The following is a 25,866-nucleotide window of genomic DNA, read 5'->3' on the forward strand; positions in this document are numbered from 1 at the left end:
ACTAACTTATCAGAGGATTTGCTTTAGAAGCACAGAGAGATATTCTAGTCCTCTGTCCACATTTTACATCAGCAAAAGGTGGAGCTAGGAAATCACATTGGCTGGTCCAGGCTACATGACAATTGTAGGGTCTGACTTGTACCCCATTTCTTTACCTCTACGGTTCTTCCCCTACTGGGACTTTGAAAGGATGCTGAATCTCATACCTCTGAATGCTCTTTCTGTGGGGAAATTGATTGTGGGTAAATGTTTTCCATCTAAGCTTTTAAATCCTTTGTTTCTTCACAATCCTTTGTTTCCTTTGTTAATTTTCTTTTCTCAATGAGCAGTTTGAAGTTGGATATTAGAGTTTTCACAATATCTAGACTTCCATTTTTGTTAATGAGAAATTCTATAATTTTATAGCAGCAAGATGGAAACAGCTCTGTCAAAGAAATATTATTACAAAAATAACAGACACAATTGAAATGAAAATTTACCATTTTTAACCTGGAGTTTTACTCTTAAGTCATGACTTTAGCCTTAATATATTTTATAACATGGACAAACTGGTCTTTGAATGTAGTCTAGTTTAGCAATTAATCTCCTTACACTTACTCTCAAATTCTAAAGGAAAAGAAAGCAACCTTTCTGAAATCAGATCATATGTTAACTAAGCCAGGGTTAAAGTAATAGAGGGCAGGCAATTTATAAACAATAATGTTTAATATATTACCACCACTGGGCCAAAATTGGACTGTTGTAAAATAATATGTAAATAACATTTATTTAACAAGGAGTTCAGTAGTTCAGATTTATAAAGCCCTCTCTGAAGCAGACAAATAAGAGTAGGCTCTTGCCTGTTGTTTATAGCTCAGTTCCAGCTGTTTTGATAATTCACATATATTTTATTAGGGACGGCATCTACTAGATTTATATATAGGGCTACATAGTTGTTTTGAAGCTGCAAGTAAATGTCTGGAATTGTTTTGTTTTGTTTGATCAAGAGATTTAATGAACCATTGCTTTGTTTTAAAGGTTGTATGCTTAATTGAAATATTTTGGGGGGTCACTAATGCAGCTTGGGCTGACCTAACTAGAATTCTTCCAAGTTAGCCACATTAACAACACTGACTGGAGGCCAGTTTTCTTTCTCTCACATAGTAAATGCAAGAGTCTTCTTGGTGGTTAATCACTTACGGTAATTGAGAAGCCATGTACACATCTTATGTAGACTCCAACAATAGGCAACACTTAGGCTTACTGACAATTTTACATTAAAATTCAGTTCCAGTGTCTCCCTCCTGGCTTCATACTTTTCCTGTGTCTATGGAGGACAAACATATTTGTTTGCAAAACTAGATGTCTGCTGTATTGACTGATGGTTTAATAAACTAGTTTCCCCTATGAAGGAATCTGAGACTACCAGATTTGAACACACACACTGAGATAGCTTTGACTATAATAAATTATGATTCAAAAGTTTCCTAACCAATTACATGTTCTGGGATGTAATCCAATAACTTCCACAGGAGAAAAGGAAAACCACTACTAGAAATACCCCAACATAGTTCCTCATGGACATAATAAAGGAATCCTACTGAAATTCAAGTAAAATATAACCTATATGCCGTTATTCTAATCAACTCTGAACAAGTGGCCCTCAGTTAATAAAGGACATGGATTAGATATTGTAGGTTAAATATTAAGAAATCTTTCTTAGCAGCTTCCTGCAAAACAAGTACCTACTATGAAATATTTTAACCCATTAAAATAAATCCCAAAACCATATGAAAAAGGGATAAAAATCGATATGGAGGTAACTCAAAAAACTGAAAATAGTCTTACTTTATGATCCCACTATTCCACTCTTGGCCATAATAAATAATTAATAACTTTATTATATATTAATAAATTTATATTAATATATAATATATATCATATATTAATAATTAATAAATTTATTATATATTAATAAATTAATATATAATAGAGATAACTTCATACCTATGTTCATTGAAGTTCTATTCACAATAGCCAAACTGTGGAATCAGTTGATGAGCTGAGGTGCCCCAAATCCTATGAATGGATAAAGAAAATATGATATATACATATTAAAACCAACCATAAAGAAAAATGAAATTATGTCCTTTGAAGGAAAATGAATGGAACTGGAGACCATTGTGGTGAGCATGATAAGCCAAGCTCAAAAGGCCAAATATCAAATGTATAACCTAGCTCTAAAACAATGATGATGACAGCAAAGATCATAGTAATAATGGCACATGAAGGTAAATGGGGGACTCAGTAGGAGGATGGAGGAAGAAAGTGATACTGTGGGGTGAAGAGGATCAAAGTATGCTACATATATACATATGAAAAGCACAATGAGACTCAATAAACACTTTAAAAGAGGGGAGGAGGGAGTTAAGGAATGAGAATTTAAATGGAGGGATTGAACTTGTTACAAGTACACTGCACACAAGTATGGAATTATCACAACGAAATCCCCTTGTATTATTAATGCTAGGTCAAAAATAAAATAAAAAGTTCATAAGAGGAAAATAAAGAGACAGAAACTACTAATTATTGTTAACAAATTTAAGCTATACCCATACTTATACAGAGCACCTTAAGATAGCATCTAATTTAGTTCTCACCTCATACTTTTTTTCATTCTCTTATCAGGGGTCATTTGCAGAGCAGACATTTTCTTTTTTTTTTTTTTTTTTCAGAGCAGACATTTTTAATTTTGATGAAATCCAACTTACCAATTCTTTCATGGATCGTGTATTTGTTGTCGTATCTAAAAAGCCAGCACCAACTTCTTGAGATTATCTCAGCAATCCACATGTTATATATGAGAAATTTAAGATTTTTAATCAATTAGAAACTGGCTAAGAAATGCTTGTTCAATGACCTGGTTTCAACAGAACTTTACCCTGAAAACATTTTACCACAAAGGCCTTACTTTTAAACAACAAGAAAACATGCTTCCACAGAACATAATGTTTGCTTAGTTTTACTATATAATTTGAAATTCTTGAGGTTCAAATAGATGCAACATTTTTATAGCTTCTCATTGTATCCAAGGCATACCTGATAAGCATTTCGGACATGGAAACATGAACAATCTTGATGTACCAAAACAGTATTATTTTGAACTTAAAAATGCTCTCTTTAAAAAGAGTAGTTGTCCAGTAAATGCCGAGTCTAGTTGTTTTATCAGATTGGGCCCAACAAATTGACTATGCATCTAAATCACTCAGAAGATTTGTTCCTTGACTACAGAGCTATGTGCCCCACCCTCAGCTTCAATGTCAATATATCTGGGCTGTTGCCTCATAATTAGCAACTCTAAGAAATTTCTCAAATTTGCTAATGCTGCTGGTTCAGAACTCACTTTGAAAATTCTGCTTCAACTAATAATTTATTGAACTGGTTCCCATGATTTATTGAACGACTAGCAGCTTTTGTACTTGATAGAAAGGAATTATTATGGTTTAAAGAACATTGCAAGGTAAGGTAGGAAGTAAAAATACACTGAGGGTTTGAAGTGATGGAGAATGAGGGGAAGCAGTGTAAATGGACAGCAAAAGAAGAATCATTCTCCTCAGCTGATAGCTGTAATCCTGGGCCTCAGTTCTCAGTCCTCTTCTTCTTCTTCTTTTTTTTTTTTTTAATATTTTGATGCAGTTATCTCTCATTTTTATTGAAGGGTTGGAATCCAGTATCCTGAACCTTATGAGAAGACAGCAATCTTAAACTAAGTACCCTGAAGCCATGAAGATGATTTTAAATTCAAATAAGACTTTTAGGTAAAAATAGGATATGTTGGTATAGCCAACAAGAGAAATGAAGACTGACAGTTTAATTTCTCTGAATATTGTAAGCAGATGGATTTTAGCTCCGTTGACTGGTAGAGTTATTTAGGTTGAATGTAATAGACAGTGGTGCATAAATTTAATATTAAACATATACTTCTAAGATTTTACCTTCAGAAACTCTTCTGGGCAAGAATTTCTAGCTGTATTTTGCTTCTTACCCTGATCCCAGTCTTTATAGAAGGCTAAAGTGGGTTGATTTATTTACCACAGCTTAAAACCCTAAGCTAATCTTTTCTGCTTGTCAATTTAGCCCTTTGTCTTCTCTATATCACTACTCATACATTTCATATGAAAGGTGCCTGAAAAAAGTGACAGAAGTATACACAGAGCTCATGTCTTTTCTACTTGGAAGTATCACAATGTACAATCTATCAAGCACATCAGTGGGAATAAGAGTCCTGATGTTATTGAGTGAGATAAAGGCTACATACCATGTGTGAGTTTTATTTTTGAGGCAAAGATTGGAATCTTGTAATTAATTTTATAGGCCAAGTTTACTCAACACAGAGAGCACCATGTATTCTACAGACAGAACACCAGAATCCACATGGTAGGGGAAAGAAATAAAGTGAGGAAAGTCAGAGTTTATTTTTCTTAGCTTGAATTTAGCATCTGAGTATAATTGGAAGGAGAATTTTACTTTGAGAATGAAGTAATAAGTAGGAGTATGTTTTAATTTCATGTACATTAAAGTACATAATATTGTCCTTCAACTCAGGTATGTTGTACACTATAATGATAAAATAACTAGAGCTACAATTTATTGTTTTATATCAAAAATTAAGGTGGGTACTTTACCTATGTTAATGCTAATGTTTGCATAGTGGTCAATCTATTGTCATATATACATAATGACAATGAGAGGAAATTAAACAAGCTTATTCAGGGAAAAACACTTGTTTACCACATTTATTATGGAATTGATACTTACTAAAAAAATCTCATTATTTTGAGTTATGCTACTTACTAATGAAATGGCTTAAGAATAAGGATAAAATGTTTTACAAATTACAATAGTTCATTTTAAATGTTAACTCAACTGAGCTAAAGGATGTTTACATAGCTGGTAAAATATTATTTATAAATATAGCAGTGAAGGTATTTCTGGAATATATTAACATTTAAATTAGTAGATTAGGTATAGCTCTACCATTACCAAAGTTGGTGGGCATTGTCTAATTTATTAAAGACCAAAATAGAACAAAAAACTAATTTCTCTTCCTGAGCTGGAATATATATATGTCTTCTCATTTCCTACTTAACAAATGGATGACAATATTCTCAGAAGTTAAGAGGGTGATTATTGTTTAGTCAGGTAAATTACTTCCATAGAAAGCTTTTCTTATTTCCATGGGGGTATGGGGATATGTTTGACTTTTATTCCCATTGCCTATTATACTATTTAGCAGTAGTAATTTCCCATTAAATGTTTTTAAATTGGGAAATAAATGTATTGATTACTTATTTAACAGTTTGTTAGCTTTTTAGCATTGACTAACAAATTATCACAAACTTTATGTTTTAAACACCCATTTATTACCTTTCAATTTCTGTGGATCAGTAGTCCAAGTCAGTTTAACTAGATACTCAACATAACAGCAGAATGAAATCAATGTGTTGGTCAGACATTCAATTCTCCTTTGAGCCTCAAGATTCTTTTCTAGTTCAAAAATTGTTGGCAAAACTCATTGCCTGACAGCTGTATTACCGAGGTCCTATAACTTCAATCTCTAGCCTCATGGCTATTCTTGAGAGTTACAGAAAGCTATTTGTTTCCTTCCCATCACCATTCTACTCAGTGTGCTGCAAGAAAGTCTTACATGATGTCAAATGATCATGGGAGTACTATTCCATCATCATTTACCAAATATAACATAACTTATCATATCCACAGGTTCTTCCTGCAGAAATGAAGAGGGCTATACAATATGGGGTGAGAAACATGGAGACATATACCAATTCCAACTACCCAAAGTGAGATGTATGCATCGCATATCAAGAAGAGAAACATATACACTTGATTTGTATATAAATTTTGCATAATATAATTCAACTCAGTAGTTTGAAGTCATGGTTTGATGTTAGAATCATCTGAAGAGTATCAAGATCTATGTTAAGACCAATTAAATGAGAATTTGTGAAGGGTGCAGTGTAGACATAGATAGTTTTAAAGCAAACAAAAGTGATTTAAACTGGGCATGGTGGCACAAAACCTATAATTCAAGTTACTTGGAAGATGGAGATAGAAGGATTATGGATTTTGGTATGAGGGCTGCCCAAGCAAAAGTTAGCAAGATCCTATCTCAAAAAAGAAAAGGACATGATGGTGTATGCTGTAATCCCAGATACTTCAGTAACAAAGATAAGAAGATCATGGTCTAAGGCCATTCCAGGCAAAATATTGAGACCCTATCTAAAAAACAACCTAAAAGCAAAAGGACTGGAAAGTGTGGTTCAAGTGGTAGGATACTTGCTTAACAAACAGCTGGCTTGAGTCTAAGTCCTGTACCTGAAATAAAAACAAAACAAATGACCAAAACAGTGACAAATGAATAGCCAGCTTTCAGACGAGTAAAAAAGATGATTTTGAGATCTACTTCATGTCTAATATTTTTGCTATCGGAATACAGTAGCCAAAAGAATAAATAGGGCTACCACAGAGGGAACTGAAAAAAGATCAATGAAAATAGTGCACCCCAAATAGTCTAGTTAGTTTGGGAACCATTTATGAGACTGAGCCTAACCTAGAGAAATCAATTTTAGAAGCTAGAATTGTTAATGAACTTAGAAATGATTCTGCTAACAGATTAATTTAATACATTGCTTTGGTAACTATATTAGGTTACCATATTGGGTATTATAACAGTAATAAAAATACATTGAACATTGATCCTACATAAAAAGAACCTAATATTTGATGATGGCTCATTGCATACTTAAGAGAGGTATTAAATTTCTCCCTATGGGCATCTGATAATATTTCATGGAAGAATGAGGAAATATTTGAACTAAATCTATAAGAATAAGTTTAAGCTGGCTGTGGTAGCTCATACCTATAATTCCAGCTACTTGGTTGGCAGAGGCATGAGGATTGTCAGTTCAAACCCTGCCTAGGAAAAAAGGTAACAATATTCTTTCTCAAAAACAAGCAAAAGGGTGAAAACACAGCTCAAGCTCAACACCTAGCATGCACAAAGCCCTTGGTTCAGTCTCTATTAACTGCTCCCACTAAATAAGTGGACACACAGGAATATGTGGAAGTAAAGGCTGGGGGTTGAGGAGATGAGTAGAAGAATATAAGCAGGAGAAGTATATAATTAATGTTTTTCACCTTGTAATCAGTGGTAATAAATTTTGCCCTGTCACCTCATGATGTTTTATAATTCTGTACTATTAATCAAACGAGATGCCATGTTCTCAATACCCCTTACCTATTTCATGTTCAAAAATCAGCAGAGGACTACTTCCTCCAGTAAACTTTCCATGTTACAGCAGGTCTTCTCTTTCTATCCATTCATCTCTTAGTCACCTGCACCATGATTTTTACAATGTAATATTTCAACTAAGTTATAAGTTCTTTAAAGTCAGGAACTTGTTCCAAACTTTCATTTACAGGCCTGGCTCAAAATGATGAACTAGACTGTAGTAATTCTGTAATATTTAAATATATAATTATAATGGCTCAATTCCTAGCTAATCCATGTATTACTTTTTATATACTTAAGATTAAACCTACTACCAAACTTCATTTTTTTCCAGGTAGGATTCATCTCCTTTTCTTAGCCTGTAAAGAACCAAGAAAATTGTCCCCTGAATATATTTCTACTATTGTGTCATGTCCTTTTGCCCATTTTAACTCTGTATGCTGCCTTGTTCTCCTTTCTTTTCTAGATCTAAAACTTGTTTCTTTGCTCTTTCTACATCCTGAAATGATTTTTCTTTTCCCATTGTTCTTATTTCAGCTTACACAACATCTACCCCCAGAAGCATACCTGGACTACCACTTTTCCTTTTTCACACCCAAACCCTGTTTTTCATTATATGCATCATCTTGTTGTGTCATCAGTTTACTAGTTTGCTGTTGATACTTCCTGACTGGACTATAAGCAATGTGACAGCAAAAATATTACTGTTTTATTTACTCTTGTATCTTACTTCTTGACAGGATATGGTTGGTATTGGTATTTATTTTATTTTGATAATTAAAAATAACCATACAGAATAGAACCACATAAGTTTGCCAATTCATGGTTTAGAAAGGAAAACAATAAAAGAAAGAAATGGAAAGTTTCACTCATGACAAATTGGGTCCAAACTTAGATGCTAAATCTCTATATTCATTATAGGCATAATTTACTGCCTTTGACAAAAATAATGACCCAATATGAAAACTTGAATGTACTCTAAGAAACAAATGTAAATTAACTTATTTTCCAAATGTTATACTTCACAAAAACAGTAAACCTTCCTTCTATGTCCTGATTGTGAGGAGGATGTCTAAACCTCAAATGAGTAAACAAGCTAGTTGGCATTTAAACAATGGAAACAGAATCTTCTTTCAAAAATAGGAAATAGAGTAGAAGCATGGCTCAAGCAGTAGATGCCCTGTCTAGTAAGCACAAGGCCCTGAGTTCAAACTCAGTACCACCAAAAAAGTCCAAAAGGAAATGTATTTGTAAACTATAGAAATAATTAAGTATAATTGTCTCTTGGCATTAAATTAATATAGAAGTTAAGATCAGTGTTGAGGAATGTTAAGATAGAGTAATATAGATGGGATGAATTTAACCATAGTACATTATATACAAGTTGTAAATATCACAATGAAATCCCTTTGTACAATTAATTTATGCTAATAAAAATTTTAAAAAGAATAGTGTCACATTATAAAATGTAAGTATCAGAAGATATCTCATATTTTTCCCTGTGTTATTTTTGACATTGCAACATATTTTTTTCAGTGGTCACTATGTTTGAAATTACTGATATTAAAGAGATAACAACATAGTAAAAATTCACTGCTTTTGTCATGGTTTTTATGAGGCTGATAGCAATCTCTTATTTCATAAATGTTTAATATACTTAGCCCTTGAAATATGCTAAACACACCTTTTATTCATTAAACATGACATAGGAAGGAAAACAAATAGGAAAGCTTCAATTCATATTAATCAGTAGGTTGGGGAAATGTTGATGTGCTTCCATTTCCTAGAGGAGAGAAATCAGAAAAATCAGAAAGACAAGTCAGATTTTGGACATAAATCTGAACCCAGCCATTCCAATGAATGGTTAAGTAAACCTCTTACTGTTGTTGTACCCCAGTAGAGGATAAAAGACAAAGGATTTGATTGTGCTTAAGGATGTGGGCTACTGTTGGTATGGTAAAAATGCTTAGGCCCAAGAACCAGTCTGAAATTTACTCCTGACTCTGCCAGAGATAGTCACACAAACATTCTAAGCTACAGTGTTCTCCTCTTTACTATTCTTGAATTGTAACATTGGATTCCCAAATCCTTTCTAGTTTGGGAATTTCACAGGTATGGTCATGCATATTCCCCAAATCCTCATCATTTTTAAAATACTTTATAAAATGTTGCTTGTTTTGACTCCTACCACTTTTAAAGAAATGAACAAACCTGCAGCCCCAAAGGTATAATCTTTATTTGGCAGTTGAATAAATGGAAATTTAAGCTAAAGGACACATGCTAGAAAAGAAAATGGTGGCTCTGTTCTGGAATCCAGCTTGTTTTTATCAAGTTTTATGTAAGAGATAATAAAAGTGATATTGATAATGGAACATGTTTAGAAAGCCCAATTGGTAGAGAACTTTTAAGAAGACCCTTGGATGTATCTAGCCCAAACTTAAACTCTGTACTGAAATCTCTTCCATTTAGTTACTGACAGATGGGTGTTTTATTTCTTCACATTATTCAAGATGAGGTAATACTTATTGGCTGAGTCTTTTATTATTTGTGGGTATCTCTGGATTTTCTTTCTGGATTTTATAATTGAAGGGCAATACGTGAAATTCAGAGGTGAAACATGCCATATTGATGTGAGACTGGGGAGGATTCTAATTGTTCTTTAGTAATGATGTGTGCCTAATGTCTATTTAGCTAAAAATCGTAGAATGAACAAAAATCACCAAAAATAGAATACATTAAGAAGCGTTTATTCACTTTTCAGCATGCAGACCTAAGGTTAGCAGGGATACTTCCCATATATATGTAGGAAGGCTAGCCTTATTAGATGATGCTTTGAGCTGTTCTTTGCAGTGGTTATCAATTGTGTTGATTGCTTTTCTGTTATCTATCTTTTTATATCAGGTTTACCAGTGATTCTTCATTGCTTACACAGGAAGAAAGCAATGCCAATTTGAAGCATCTGCATATTGTCACTTTGGCTCTTTGAAGGAAAGAAAGAGGTTATTAAGTACATTTCTATTATTGTGAAAGAAGGAGGAAATTAGTAAATTGGGAATCCTATTGCCTCATTTTAAAGTCTTATTATATGTATGTCCATGCATTTTTCTCACTGTCTTTACTCAAACTCTTGCTACCTTTATGGTATTCTTTCTCTCCATCTTTCTAAGATCTACTTTCTGATTATCATAGCTGTTAAGGATTCTTTTTGAATCATATTAACTTTTTATAAATATTTAACTAGTATTTATTAGGATATATTCATTGTATAAGGGAGATTCATTGTGAAAATTCTAAATAAGCTTGTATTGTAAATTGGTAGATGACCCCCACTGTCTCTCACCCTAGATTCCATACCAACCCACTTAAGGCTATTGCAAGAGGTTTCTTTGTTCTAGTTCATATAAGTATGTGAAATCCATCAATCATATTACCTCACCTTAATGTCCTTTGTTCATCCTCCCCCTTCCCAAAAGTATTCCCCATACACATTTTACCTATCTTATAGTCCTGTCTTTTGTTCGTAATAAAATCCCTTTGAACGTCCAAATTGTTTTTTCTCATATATTAAATGGTACATTTAACTAGGACCAGTTGTTTTTTTACTTTTTTCAGAACATGAAGTTAGGAGTTTGAACGAACCACCATTGTCTAAACCACCATCATGAGAGGAGACCCTGATTGATACCTTGATTATAAAAGCATTCTTGGACACTAAAAGTTTAAGGCTCAAGTCTTCAAAATATAAGGTAATTATAGATTACTAGTTAGAATCCTTATTTACTTTTCTTTGAGATAACCATGTAATGTACTATTTTTTCTAATATCAAAGCACATTTGTAGCTTTTCTGAGGATACTTTCTCCATATATTTATACGATTTTCTCCTAAAGAAGAAGAAAAGAAAAAACAGGGAACATTTCTAATACTGTATTCCTTCCATCTATCAGGAGGACTTGGCCTTGTTCCTAAAGTATGAATGAAAGAATTAATGTGATATACCTTAAAACCTTCAAAATATGCTTTGTCTGAAGGCAGCATTTTTATTCTGATGCTTTAAAACGTCATTCAGCTAAATATTGAAACAAATACTTAATCATCACACGTGTTTCAAGGCACAGAATATCTATAGTGCTGTGCCATAGATAGATAGAGTACACATTATTCACTCTACGTTTGATAAACTATGAAGATTTGAATTAATGCTTTTAGATAAGCATGTTACTGCAAAAAGTAATACTTATCTAGATATTTTTCATTGAATTTTGAAAAATGCTGTTTTTCTGCACATCTCTCAGAAGATAAGAATAAATCTAGGTGTGGCATACTCTGGCAGCCATAAAGCATCTTCTACATCTTGGATGAATTATTCGTGTACAGGTAATAGTGTTAGGCTGCTCCTTATGGGATATGGCTCACCCTTAAAATGATACTTCTGAGTAACAACTTACTAGATGAATAAAGTGATTTTTCTGTTAAAATTCACAAAGTTTGAAACAACTCTCCTCTACTGTTTTGATTCCTCAGAGGAAGTGCCGATTACATCAAGAACAAGCCAGAAGATTTTCTGTTATTGATTCCTGAAACTGCTTTTTACTTTTATCTTCTATTTGTTTGTCTTTTTAAACTGTGCTTCTGAGGCTTAAAAAAAAAAAAACTGTTGTCTTCATGCAATCCAGTATTCTTATTTTTGTTTTCTTCTCTCATGTTGATCAATAGTTACTTCATTCAATGGCAGATGATCAACTCATATTTATTGAAGAGAAAGAAAATTATTCTATGAAATGTTTTTTTAGGTGATAATTACAATACTGGGAATTAGACATAGACATAGACTATTGAAAACTAAGCATGTTCCTGTAACTGTGAATTTGGTAGTCCATGGGGAGGAAATGCCTTAACAAAGTCATGAAAAAATGTAAGAGAATGTTGTTAAAAATCAAGGTAGTGTGGAAGGAAAGTTTCCGGACCAGAATGTCAGAAGAAAAGGATTAACTGGAAGGTACTAGTGAGGTATATCTACTGAGTGGTGATTGGAAACTAGTTTCTGCAAAACTGACATACCTGTCACTTTTAGTGGACCTGTCACTTTTAAAATGGACTTTTAGTCCATTTTAAGTGAACCCCATGTTCACTCTTTTTAGCCCAATATCTTGTACTACTGATCAGTGGGATGTCAGAGATATTAATTTTCAAAGAAAATAACAAAACAAACAAAAAACAAGAAAGGCAGAATAATTGCAAGAAAATGGCCAGGCTTTTGAAATTTGTTGAAAATCCCAGTGAACTAATTCACTCAGTAAGAGTTTAAAAGATTACGTATGATGAAAACTTCTGTCAAGATAGGAGCCATCAGTTTCAAATAGAGCATACCCCAGCTCCAAACCATACTGCAATCCAGGGTAACCATTATGCTGAGTTGTGCCAGGATATCTGCTGATATTGTGCTGCTCTAATGCTTACAAAACCCCAACAGCATTGGTTTTGCAAAGAGAGAATGCTCCATTTGCTTATCATCAGGAAAATAAATACATATATATGGATATATATAATTATATATGCAAACATGTATAAGTATGTATTTATGAAAATATCTTTTTAGGTATGACTTGGAGACTATTCCTCCTAATTTCTCTCATTTTTGTTTGTTTAAGTTAGCTGTACAGGGAGTTTCCTTGTGACATTTCCATGTATATATGTATTATAACCTGAATCAATTCATCTACTCTATTTTTCTTCTTTCTACCTTACTCCCCTTCTTATGGTGATTTCAACAGGCTTAAAAATTCTATATTCATTCTTGTGTAGAGGATACATAAGCCATATTCATCTTCTTAAATTCCTTCTTTTACTTTCCATCTCTTGTATGTGACCTCCCCTTAGTGTGACCTGTTTTTCATAATATTGCTGTATTTGTATTAGGTCTATATTCCACATATGAATGAACCTGGTTAACTTCACTTACAACAATGTTCTCCAGTTCCTGCAAATGACAAAGTTTCATTATTCTTTGAGTTCATTAAAATTCCATTGTATGAAAGCACCACATTTTCTTTATCTATTCGTCAGTAGTGGGGCATCTTGGCTATTTACATGGCTTAGTTATTGTGAATAGAGCTGCAATAAACATGGGTGTGCAGGTGCTAACTTTCCTGATATCCCCTCAGGTATATCCCTAAGAGTAGAACTGCTGAATCACATAGTAATTTTATTTTTTTTTGAGGAACCTCCATACTGTTTTACATAGTGGTTGTACTAATTTACATTCCCACCAGCAATGTATGAGTGTTCCTTTATTCCACATCCTCGCCAACATTTGTTGTTGTTTGTGTTCTTGATGGGAGTCATTCTAACAGGATGAGATAGAATCTTAATTTTGTTTTGATTTCCATTTACTTTATGGCCAGGGATTTAAAATATTTCTTCATGTGCTTTTTGACAGCTTGTACTTCTTTCTTTGAAAAATTTGTGTTCAGTTCATTTACTATCTCTTCATTGGGTCATTGATTCTTTGGGAGTTTACTTTTTTGAGCTCCCTGTAAATTCTACATATTAATCTTTTGTTAGATGTATAGCTGGCAAAGATTTTCTCCCATTCTGTGGGCTGTCTCTCAGTCTGTTGCCCACTTCCTTTGCTGTACAGAAACTTTTTAGTTTCACTAGTCCCATTTGTCAGTTCTCTCTCTTAATTGCTGAGCCATTGAAGTTCTGTTTAAGAAGTCATTGCTTATGCCTATATGTTCCAGTATATTCCCTACTCTTTCCTGCAGTAGTTTTAAAGTTTCACACTTTATATTGAAGTCTTCCATCCACTTTGAATTGATATTTGTACATGGAGAAAGACATGGATTTAGTTTTAGGCTTCTACATGTAGATATTCTGTTTTTCCCGCAACATTTGTTGAAGAGGCGGTCCTTTTTCTGTTGTATGTTTTGGGCACTTTGTCAAAAATCTGGTGGCTGTAGCTGCATGGATATGTCTGGGTCTTCTATTCTGTTTTTATGTCTGTTCTTGTGCCAGTACCATGCTATTTTTATTGGTTCCGCTTTGCAATATTTTGAATTCAGGTATTGTGATACCTCCAGCTTTGCTCTTCTTGTTCAGTACACGTTTGTCTATTCATGGTCTTTTATACTTTCATATGAATTTTAGGGTTGAATTTTCACTCTGTGAGGAATGGCCTTGGAATTTTGATGGGGATTGCATTGAGCATACAGATGGCTTTGTGTAGTATAGCCATTTCATTATCTTAATTCTGCCAGTGCTTGAGAAATCTTTCCATCCTCTGATGTCATCTTTAATTTCTTTCCCAGTGAAAACTGTTGACTAATACAGAGTAGAAGGAAAAGGATAAGACAGAGGATTTGAGAGGGTTTGACTGATTGAAGTACAGTATATTGACAGGTAAAATACCAAGGCAAAACCCCATTGAACAATCAACAGACACTAAAGCAATGAAGGATGAGAATGTAATACAGGTCATATTAAGGGCAGGATAATAGTGGGATGGAGAGGGTTAATAGAGAGGGTAAGGAAGATGAATGTGATTGAGGTACTTTCTATACCTCAATATAAACCTTCCAAAGTCATTTCAAGAGGGGAGTGTAAGAAGAGAGAAAAGAATGGAAGGAATGAATTAAAAAGGGGTATAATATGTAGAAAGAGATATAGATATAGATATGTCACCCCTATATACTATCATATAGTAATAAGTTTTAAATATACATTTACATAATCTATTTTTAAAAATATGTTTTTCATGTTGAAGCTGTCATTTTCATCATTTGGAAATATCTCCTTAGTGACAAAATAATAGATATGCATCCAAGTTTATCAGCCAAGGAAAGCTTTTTCTAGCTGAGCTTATTTATTTCAAATTATGAAAATTCCTAAAGATTTTGAAGTAAAAGTTAGTCATTGCACAGATGGAGACAATATATACACATATATATAATACCATATATATAATTTATTTCCCCTCAAAATAGATAAAAGATAGAATCATCAAGTTCATAAAGGTCAATTTACTTTCTTAATGCTGTACAGTAAGAAAGTAGTGAAGCTGAAACTCTGTGACCTTTGAGTGCAACCTCTTATCTTTCAAAAAGTTTCTTCTTAACATGGTGTAGTGAGAATTTCTGAATGCTGTTATTCCTATATTGCTCTCTAAATTTAAAGGAGGTTTAAATTCTAATTAGGAAAAAAGTACACACTAAACTTAAGAGTTAATTCTTAATTTGAAATCATTACTTGGCTGAAGAAATAAAAATTTAAAAATAATTTCCAAAATCTGAATGAAAATATAAATTTCATGTGAAAAGGACATAAAGTGATTTTCCTAAATTTTCTAGCCATTTGTCCCCTGTCAGATTGCTTTCTTACACTCAAAACACATTAAAAAATATCTTTCTAAAAGTATAAAAATAATTACCAGTGAAAAATAATTCTGGAGAACAATTGAAGTGTTATGGGCTAAACTGTACCCCTCCCAATACACATATAATAAAATCTTAACCCCCAGAACCTCAAAATGTGATGATACTTGGAGACAGTTATCAAAGTAGTAATTAAATTGCATTGAGGTCATGATGTTGGACCATGATCCAGTGTGACAGGTGTCCTTACAAGAAGAGAGTATGAGGTCACAAATATATATGGAGAGAGGACTACATGAAGACATAAGAGAAGGCTGCCTACAAGCCAAGAAAAGATACTTCTCTAGATACCTAGTTGACATCTGAATCTCTGATTCCTGCCTTCAGAATTGTAAGAAAATAAACCTCTCTTATTAAAGCTAAATAGTCTGTGGTATTTTTATGGCAGCCCTATCCCACTAATACAATGAGGTTTTAGAAAAGTAGGAGTTTCAACTTCACACCTTTCTTTTTAAAAAGGAAACCTTTGAGGAAGGGAGTGCTTAACACAGTGATTATTCTCTGTGCTTGAACTAGTGTTCACAAGACTATGAGCAAGAATTTTACCGCTAGTGGGAAATTGTGGAGAGCAGATTATGAAAAGCCTATGAGAACTGGACGTAAGCAAGGCAAGATGCAGCTCACTTGCTTTTACCTGTAGGACGAGATAGGCACAGTCCCGGTCATGAAACAGAAAAAGCACAACAGCTGCATCTTGTCTCCTATGCTTGCCTTCAGAGAAGCAGGACTGCAGATTTCTCCTTTTACAATGTCGCACCCCTCCCTGAGAGCCTCTGCTCCTCCCTGTTTGCTGCTGTTTTTAAAAGCCCTGCTGAAGGAGGGCTGGGGGCTTCTTGCTTTTTGCCTTTGGCTTTTGGTTTGGAGGGCTTTTGGGGGCTTTGGCTTGGGCTTTGGTTTGATTCATTTGCTTTGGGCTTTTTGGTGTGGGAAGCTTTTGGAAGGGAAGAGAATTACTGAAGGGAAAAGAATTGCTAAAGGGAAATTCCTGAAGGAAAAAGTATGTCTAAAGAGGGGTTGATGGAAAGTCTGCACTGAGAACCTTAACATAAGCCTTAGAAAAGAAAGCCAAAGAAAGAACTTTAACATAGGCTTGAGAAGCTAAAGAAAAGCCAGAAAGAATATGGGACAGTGTAAGATAGAGGACTGAGAATTTCCAAGTCTGAGCACGGAGACTTTAAGAAAGCTAAAGAGAGAATGCTAAAGAAAAGCTGCAAGCCCAGGGACAAAAGACTTTAAGAGCGATTAAGCTAAAGATAAGCTAAGAGAAAACATGGGAAAGTGCTAAGAAAAGAGGTTTTAAGCAAGGTTTTAAAGATGCAAGGAGTAAGGCTGTAAAGAATAAAGATAGAGAAAAGAAGCAATGAGGGTTGGGTGTCTCCACCCGAGCGCCCAACACACCTGGCCCCACTTTCTGTCTGTCTATCCTATGTCTTTTCTGAATCTCCAGTCAACCCCAGTTAAGTCTAGTTAGGTTCAGTAATAACCAGGAGCCAGAGCAAAAGCCCACTCCAACAAGGGAGGGAGCGGCCCCTCCAGGAATTAGAGAAGAAATAAACATAATGGGGCTCTCAGTTTGGAGGGCCAGCTTTATGGAGGCAGAGCGAGGGGGATGGAGAGATGGTATAGCTCTGCTGATTCTCTCTCCTTACCTATATTGATTCAAGTCATTCACTGAAGACCAGTTAACTAAGTAAGGGAAGAGAGCTGAAAACTAGAAAAGCAGAAGTAGTTTAAAACTTCCTATAAAACATGTTAAGAATACTGAACACACTGCAAGTCTAGCAATAATATACCACATGGATATGCCAATGCAAATCCTAGAAATAATTAAAATATATGACCAATCACCAATTATTTTCTATTATTATTCCAATTATTAACAAAAATTGAATGTATTTAATGATCTAGGCATAATGTAACAACTAAAACTTCTGAAAGAGATATAAAATAAAACATGCTTCTCTGTTCTTATATGAAAACCACAGATAGGCAAAGTGAGAGAGATTCTTGTCTTAAAGAATTCAAAGTTATAGATAACTTCTGAAAAAAACTCAGAGGTGTCAAAATTCTGTAGACCAAATCTATAGATTTTCAAAATGACTGAAATTTCTACATGTAGAAACTTTCAGATTATATAAAAATATAAAAGGGTAGGTTAAGCTTTTCCAAGTAGGTTGAGCATACCAAATGGTCAATTTCCAAGAATAAATTATATCTGAAAATTCATCATTCTGTCAACATCGAATATCTTCAATGACACTTGAAATATCATATATTATTGTTTGCATTTTGTAATACTGTTTGGAGACATTTGCCTGAATATTTTGGAAACCAAGTAGTAGGTGTTATCTAAAAACAAGAATTAAAAGGCCTTTGACATGGACTTAAGACTTATTCAATGTGGGGATTTGTCACCACAGTATTATCTAGAATAATCCTTTTCCTTTGGTAGAAGAGCCAATAATAAAATATTACTTTGTGTTTTTGAGTTCCTTTTGATTATAATGAAATATGTTATTTAGAGTATAGAATTGCCTACTTTGAACTTTGATAAGTATCTGTTCTCATAATATTTTGGAAAAAAATATCTTCTGGATAAAATGGGAGTGAAGAGGAAGAGGGGAATACAATGTTTGCAAATCAATGTTCATATTATTTTATATTAATTGCAATATCTTTGTAAATTGCCATCACACTCTTCATTTCCAGAAATTTTTTACTTTAGCAAAGATATTTATAGTGATTTTCTGGGTCTACATCCTCTCTGTAGGAATGCTGGGTAGTCAATTTTTACAAAATAAGGAGGCTTAGAGAAAATAGACAACTTGTGAAAGGTCACACTACAAATAAGTGGACAGAAACAAGAATTTGGGTCTCATTCAGCCATTAATATTTTTGATACTTCTATATCAAAGACTTATATCTTGTCATTATTAAAAATCACTGATACTAGCCCTCACAGTCCTATAGACTGTGTAATGTACTCTCTATAACTACCAATATGTGGAAGAGACAGACCTCCAAAAAAGAACTAGAAGGAAAGGCCAAAAGTCTTCATTAATTACAATGAATTGCCATTGCAAAATTACTCTGTATCATTACAAATGATTTTAAAAATTAAACTCACAGCTGATGTTGCCTGGAAAATCTAGCATTCACCCATGCATAGACTTGCTGTTAGCTGAGCTCTGGTTCATTAGACAGCCTGAATTTGAAGCAAATTACTTCAGATGTAACATATGAAACCAGTCTATTGATTAAGTATGACTCATGGCATAATCAAAACACAATTATTTTTGTCTCTCACTAGTCTCTTAAAAGTTGGTTTAAGGGATAATCTATCTGACCCTGAATGAAAATTCCTAAGGTCTATGACTTTCAGGTTCACTTTTGGTAAAAGAAAATCCTACTTCCTGTCACAAAGCAATCACAAATCAAAAATTAGCATTACCATATCCAAGCTAGTAATGAAAAGTTGGACCTGAAGGTAGCTTTGAAATTTATCCTCTGCCCCAGTTGGAGCCTCTTCTTCAAACTCAAAATGCATAGTAAGAAAGGGAACTGTTGGTTGACTTAGCTATCTCTCTGATGGCCACTATTCAATTCATGCAAATATATTTTGTTGGACTGTCATGCCTCCCAAATCTAATGAAGTTGGTTACAATGGGCCTCCATCTTTGAATAGGCTTTTTCTTTGAAAAAAGATAGAAGGAAATAAAAGCTATTTCTGTTATCTAGGTTGTCACTGTTCCTTAGAGAAACAAATATCCACTTCTTTCACTACCCTTCCTCCAAGTGATGATCCCAAAGAAATCATCATGGATAACTTGTCCTTTCTATTCATTCATCCTGTCTGTACCTTTCATCCTTAGGTTTATGAATGTAATATGTTCTTTATATCTTGGACAGAAAAGTTATAGAGCTGAAGGGGTTAGGTGAGGGTAGTTCATTTCAAAACCAACAGATGAAATGACAGGACTAAATATGTTAGGTCATTTCAAAATAATTTTGGCATAATGCTAATGATTTTAAGACTTCAAAATAAATATCTTTCACATCTAATAAAATTATTTATAAATACCCATAGTGAATTATGATACAAATTTTATTTAATTCTCAACAGTTTAGGTACTCCTGACACATATAAATACATATATACATAATAAAGTTCAACATGTTATCTATATGCAGATATACATACACACGTATAGATACATTTCTAACCACGCATTGACAATTGCATTCTTCCATGATTCCATTTTGTAGCTTCATTTTGCAAGTATTTTGTAAACACCTGAATTAACTGAATAATTAATAAAGTGATATAAAAAGATCAAAATCGTTGTGTGTCTTCGGTACATGTACATACTTACTAGGGAAAGAAGAGAACAATTTAAAAGAAAAAGGGTATTTATTTGGTTTATTTCATTTGATCTCTAAGTCTAAATTTACTTTTATTGTGTGAGGAATAGATATTTATTCCCTACCATCTATTTATCATTTGAACCTTTCATTAAGGCTTAGAAATCTAGAGAAAAAATTGCAGAAACTGTTTGTAGGTCTGAAGGGATACACATCTAATAAATAAAAGGTCATGTGCATAAGCCCCATTGATACTGGTTCTGTGTTCATGAGTATAAATGATAGATACGGGTTATACATGCATTTAGCACTAGGGCTAAACACAGTACATTTTTACAAAGTGATAGTTAGCAATTTATGTGTCCACTCACAACATAAGGAAATTAATTTTGCAGTGCAACCTCAATAATAAATATCTTCTTTTCATGATTACTATTGTTCATGTTTCATTTTTCTAAGATTTAACTTTTTCTATTTTCAATATTGAAGTAGGTGCATTGTCTCAATATACTATAACTGCATTTTTTAAATGACTAATGATGTTGAGCTTATTTTCTGTAATTTCATGTTGCTTGACATATGTACTGTTTAAGTCAGTTGTTGCTTACATTTTTCATACTGATTTGTTAAATATTTTCATATATTCCCTAAATAAGTATTTGTATTTATTTTGAATAATTTCCTCAGATTCTGTCAGGCTGACATATCTTAACTTCATATGGAGGAAAGGGGAGGGTCAGTACAAGGGAATGAACTCAGGGTCTCCTGTTTGCTGGGCAGGCACTCTACCACTAGAGCCACACCCCTGCCCTTGTTTTCTTGATAGAGTCTTTGTAAGCACATGAAATTTTTACAATTTTTTAAAGATATTATTTACACACCACAAAGTTCATCCATTAAAATTAAGACAATTGAAGCCAGGCACTGGTGGCTCACACCTAGGTACTCAGGAGGCAGAGATCAAGAGAGTGGCGTTTGGAAGACAGCCAGAGCAAATAGTCCTCAAAACACTGTCTAGAAAATATCCATTACAAAAAAGTCTGGCAGAGTGACTCAAGGTGAAGTCCCTGAGTTCAAGCCCCAGTACTGCAAAATAAAATAGACAATCGAATTATTTTATTACATTTTTAGGACTGTGCACCCATAACTATATTCCAGTTTTTTAGCATTGCTATTACTCTGTAATGTTCACATACTCCCCTTTGTTCTAGAACCCTACTGGCATCTCCAACTCTAGAAAATGCTTGACCTACTTTCTACCAAAATCTGTCTTTTCTATACATTTCATATAAATTGAACTACACAATATTTTGTCCTTTCCATCTGACATCTTTCACTGAGCATGGTACATTTGTTTATCCATGTTGCATTAAATCTTTCACCATTAAGTACAATGTCAACTGTTGGATTTTCATAAAGCCTTTCATTAGGTAGAACTTGAATTCCTATTTTGTTGAGTTTTATCATTACTTCATACCTTGTTGATGAGTATTTGCCTATTGTTTGAATGTACCATATTTTATCAATTCTCCAATCAAACAACATCTGGATGAGTTCCAGTATTTAAGATACTGTGAATAATGTGGTATGAACATTTGCATACCAGGCTTCATGTGGTCATAGAGTTTATTATTTAGGAGTAGATCTCTAGAAGAATTGCTGTGAAGTATAAGTTTATACTGAAGTTTTTAAAAATTGCCAAAATGTTTTCAAAGGTGGCTGAACAATTTTATGTTCACAGAAGCAGAATATATAAAGGATTCCAGTTTTCAACATCTCTCCAACACTTGGTATTACCTTCTTTTTTAAAAACTTATAAACATTTTGGTGAGTAATAGTTTTCATTGTGATTTTAATATTCAATTTCTTAATAATTAATGTTGAGTTGTATGGACCATGTTTTATGTGTTTATTTGTATATGTGCTTTATTTATGTATGTATATTCAAATCCTGTGTCTATGTTTAATTTGATTGTCTTAATGTTATTGAATTATAGGGTTCTTTCATATTGTGAAAGAATACAATTCTTTCATCAGCTATATGACTTGACTTTTCCCTTGTCATTGTCTTGACTTCTCATGGTTTTAATGAAATCATTTGAAGGCAATTAAAAACTAATGAAGTCCAATTTATCAATTTTTTAAATTATTTAATGGAGTGTGTTTTTACCATATTTTCTAAAACAGAAAGAAGAAGAAATCATCAGTGAGGATGAACATCTGAGGACCTATTTGTGTGTTGCTATTTTAACCTAAATTCTAATCCATAGAATAATTTTAATGCTGGTTAGAAAAGAGTTAGTAAGGCTTATTGAAAAGACATTAAATTGTTTTGTAAATCTTTAAAACTTGTGAGAGGAGAAAGAAAGTCCACTTCTTGGGTTTAATGGGTAGCATTTGATTTGGTGAGCATGGAAGCCTCCTATCTATAGACCACAACTAGCCAGCATGTTTTATTAGTAGGATTCATGTCTATTATCCAAGAGGGAAGACCTTACTTTTGAGTAATGCAGGTGTTTTGGGAATATTAATGTCTGAACTTGCCAGGCTACAATTTAGAACTCTCTCTTGTTTATGGAAGCACTGAAATTAAATAGTTGAGATAGCAATTTTGTCTATATTTGCTCTTGTCTTAGACTAGTCTACAGAAAATACAGAGCTTTTAGAAGTGTCTTCTAAAAGTGCATCTTGTGTAAAAGAACATCCCCTTGGACAAGTTAGAAATGATCTTATAATTAATGAGGAACAGTTACTCTGTTGTCTTCAAAGTGATGTCATCACAGGTTTAGAGACAGTATTTTTCAGTGACATTACCCTGAAAGGAAACCTTACACACACACACACACACACATATATAAAGTTTTATGTATATATAAATAAAACATATATATATACAACTTTATATAGCTATGTGTCATATACATCATATGTGTTAGGTATAATTATGTATGAGAGAACACTGATTATTTTCCTACAGCTATCATCTTTTGTGACACTAATTAATTGACTAGTGGCTCCATGTACATGAAGATACTATTAGTTTTGTAAAGACTACAAGGGAATCAGAAGTCCTTTCTTCAAAGAACAAACTGTTTGCTGGAAAAGGTTTAGATTTTAATAAATAAGTTCCAACATTTAGTGTCCCTTTTCCTCTCTAAAATCTTTGCTAGAACTTTACCAGCAACAGCAGGAGTAGAGCTGGTTTGGCAGATACTGTAATAAGCAATAAGCTCAGAAAAATTTAAAAAGTCATTTAATACAAAGCTTTTACATTATTTTCATCATGCCAAAATTGTTTTCCATTTTCATTTTTAAATAACATCGGACTACACAAAGTGGCAAATACAAATTTCTTGTATGTACTTGACTCAGCTTCTATAAAGATATTTTACACAACCACAGTGCAATTTCAAGGTGATATAATACAACCAACTATTCTATGGTCAAGTTTTGCCAGTTGACCCACTGATTTCTTTTGTCTGGTCTATGATCCAGTGCAGAACCTCAGGATTCAGTTCTTTCCTAAATTTCCTCTAACCAGGGGCAGTCCCTCAGCCTCTTTGACTTTCATGAATGGTAACACTCTTAAAGCATACTGGTGCCATGCTTTGTAGTTCATTCTTCAAGTGCAATGTGTTCCTTTTTAAGGGTAGGCAATTAAATATGGCTATCTCCACAAACTACAGCAACTTAATGCTGAGCACCTGGTGCGTACAGGGCTGACAATTGTATGGAAAGTTCTTCCGAAGATTTAGATTTAGGCACATCAGTTGCTTCCAGGGGATAAAGATGGGAGCTGATACAGGTTAAACCCAGAAACTGCAATGGTGTGCAAGGCCAGTTTCAAGTTTTTTGTTTTTCTCCTCTAAGGCTTTGCATTGTTGGAGGAAGCCACAGTGCAAGTCCACAAAACATTTAGAACAAAACTGAACGCTGTTCAGTAGCAGCGTGCTCTTTCAACGGGACTGTACAAACCTGGTTTCAGTCAGAATGAGGGCTGTTAGAAGGCCGGGAAGATGGAGTCAAGCGTGGAGACTGATGGAAAAGGAAAAGCAAAGCAACTAGGCACACGATCAGAATCATTAATGTCCCTCAGGCAGAACACACTCCCTGCACTGTGGATCTTTTTTAAGAAGCCCAAACTAGGAGTGAAAGGGCAGTAATGCCAGCCTGCCTCTTCCCAAGACCCAGAGTTCATGGCGAGAGGTGGAGAGCAGAAGGGAAGGGTCGGGTCATCAGCGCGCGCAGTCAGACCTCGTCCCGCAGCGGAGCAGAGCCGCGGAAAGCGCGGGTGCTAGGCCGGGGCCGGGGCCGGGGCCGCAGCTCCCGCCGCGCGTGGCTCCGCTGGCGGTCGCGCGGGATCCAAGCCTGCACTGCAGCCCGCGTGGCGGCGCCTCCCTCCGCGCCAGCCGCCTCCGCCTGCCCATCCCGGCTCAACTCGGACAGAGTTTGGGTCTTGAGCGCCTGCGATGTCTGCAACAGAGGGCGCTGAGCCTCCGCCTGGGGTGCAGCACCCTCTTCCGCTCAGCTTTCCAGGAATGGGGAAGTCGAAGGGCGCATCCGCTTCCTAGCCCGGCCGAGAGCGCCCTGGGCGCCCAGCGCCCCGGGCAGCTTCCACAGTGGCTTCTGTGGGTCCTCCAGGCACCCTGGCCCCGATCCCTCACTAGTAGCTGCGAGTCGCTCCTGCTACTCATGTCCCTTCCCGGAGGGCTGCCAGCGCTGAGCGGGACGAGAGGCAAGCGGAAGCCTAATGGAGTAGAAGTCCTTGGGGACGCCGGGCCACAGGGGATTGAAGCAACATTAAGGAGAAGCCAGATGGAGGAGCCACAGCTGACAAACGGCATGCTAGCGGGGTTCAGGACCTCGGCACTGAGGACCACTTCTCTGGTCTGACCAATGCAGCCTGTGAGTAGAGAAGCGCTGATGGGACGGGGTCAGAAGGCTGGGGGTGGTGAGTGTTATAGTGGGATGGAAGGTCAGTGACTGGGGATGTGTGTAAAACGAAGTCCTTACCCAGCAAGATGCAGTCTTTCTGAGACCTCTGCCTTCTCCAAAATCCAACGGTGAAAAAAAAAAACTTCTAAGTGAGCAGGTAAATAGCTACTTCTTGTCACTGTGGCTCGTGGAGCTGGAGACAGGCAGACTATAGTTACTATGTTACAAAGTTCCTGGAAGGTGGCAATGAGGGTTGACTTTTGGAGCAGCCTGACATCCACTCAAATGGTTTCTCTTTACTTGCTTCATCCTTCCCACTTACTCAAGTAGATGTAAAATGACATAATTGTAGGCTAATTTAGAGTGGAGCGAATTTGCAATGGACATTCACTGTCTTTTGGTGTAGTTCCTGTCTCTGGCACTCAGGATTCAAGTTCCAGGGAGAAACCGAACTCTTTTTGTTGGGGTGTGTGCGTGTGTATGTGTGCGCGTGTATGTACATGTGTTCAGAGCTTTCCAGCTTGTTCTCCAATGTGATCCAGTACTAGACACGTCAATATCCAAGTGACAACAGCCGCCTCCCAGTCCACCCCCCATTGCTTTAGCTCCACTAGTGAAGGCGTGACCCTTCCTAATGGAAAGGGTGATTGCCACATCATAAGAGGCCACCGTGGGAGGAGCATGTGTGATTTTCTGCTGGACACAGAAAAGCTAGCAAGCAGGACTGAAAACTGGGGAATTTGGAAATGCCCCAAATAAAAAGTGAACCTAGAAAGTCTTATTGGTAGAAATAGGAAAAGAACAGCTTGGTTTTGTTAGTTAAAAACCATTTTAAAACCATGCAAAA

General features: G+C 35.1%; 1 protein-coding gene across 1 annotated transcript in view; it reads left to right on the plus strand.

Annotated features, from left to right (window-relative positions):
- The first annotated feature begins 1,792 nt into the window (after nt 1–1,792).
- LOC141424850 (uncharacterized) overlaps nt 1,793–25,866 on the plus strand; it is a 60,286-nt gene continuing 36,212 nt past the window's right edge. Inside the window, exons 1-2 of the mRNA XM_074079504.1 lie at nt 1,793–1,798; nt 24,270–24,989. Coding sequence (XP_073935605.1) covers nt 1,793–1,798; nt 24,270–24,977 — 714 coding nt within the window. The 3' untranslated portion in view covers nt 24,978–24,989. The remainder of the gene's footprint in view (nt 1,799–24,269; nt 24,990–25,866) is intronic.

Source organism: Castor canadensis, chromosome 7, assembly GCF_047511655.1.
Source record: "Castor canadensis chromosome 7, mCasCan1.hap1v2, whole genome shotgun sequence".
Lineage (NCBI taxonomy): Eukaryota > Metazoa > Chordata > Mammalia > Rodentia > Castoridae > Castor > Castor canadensis.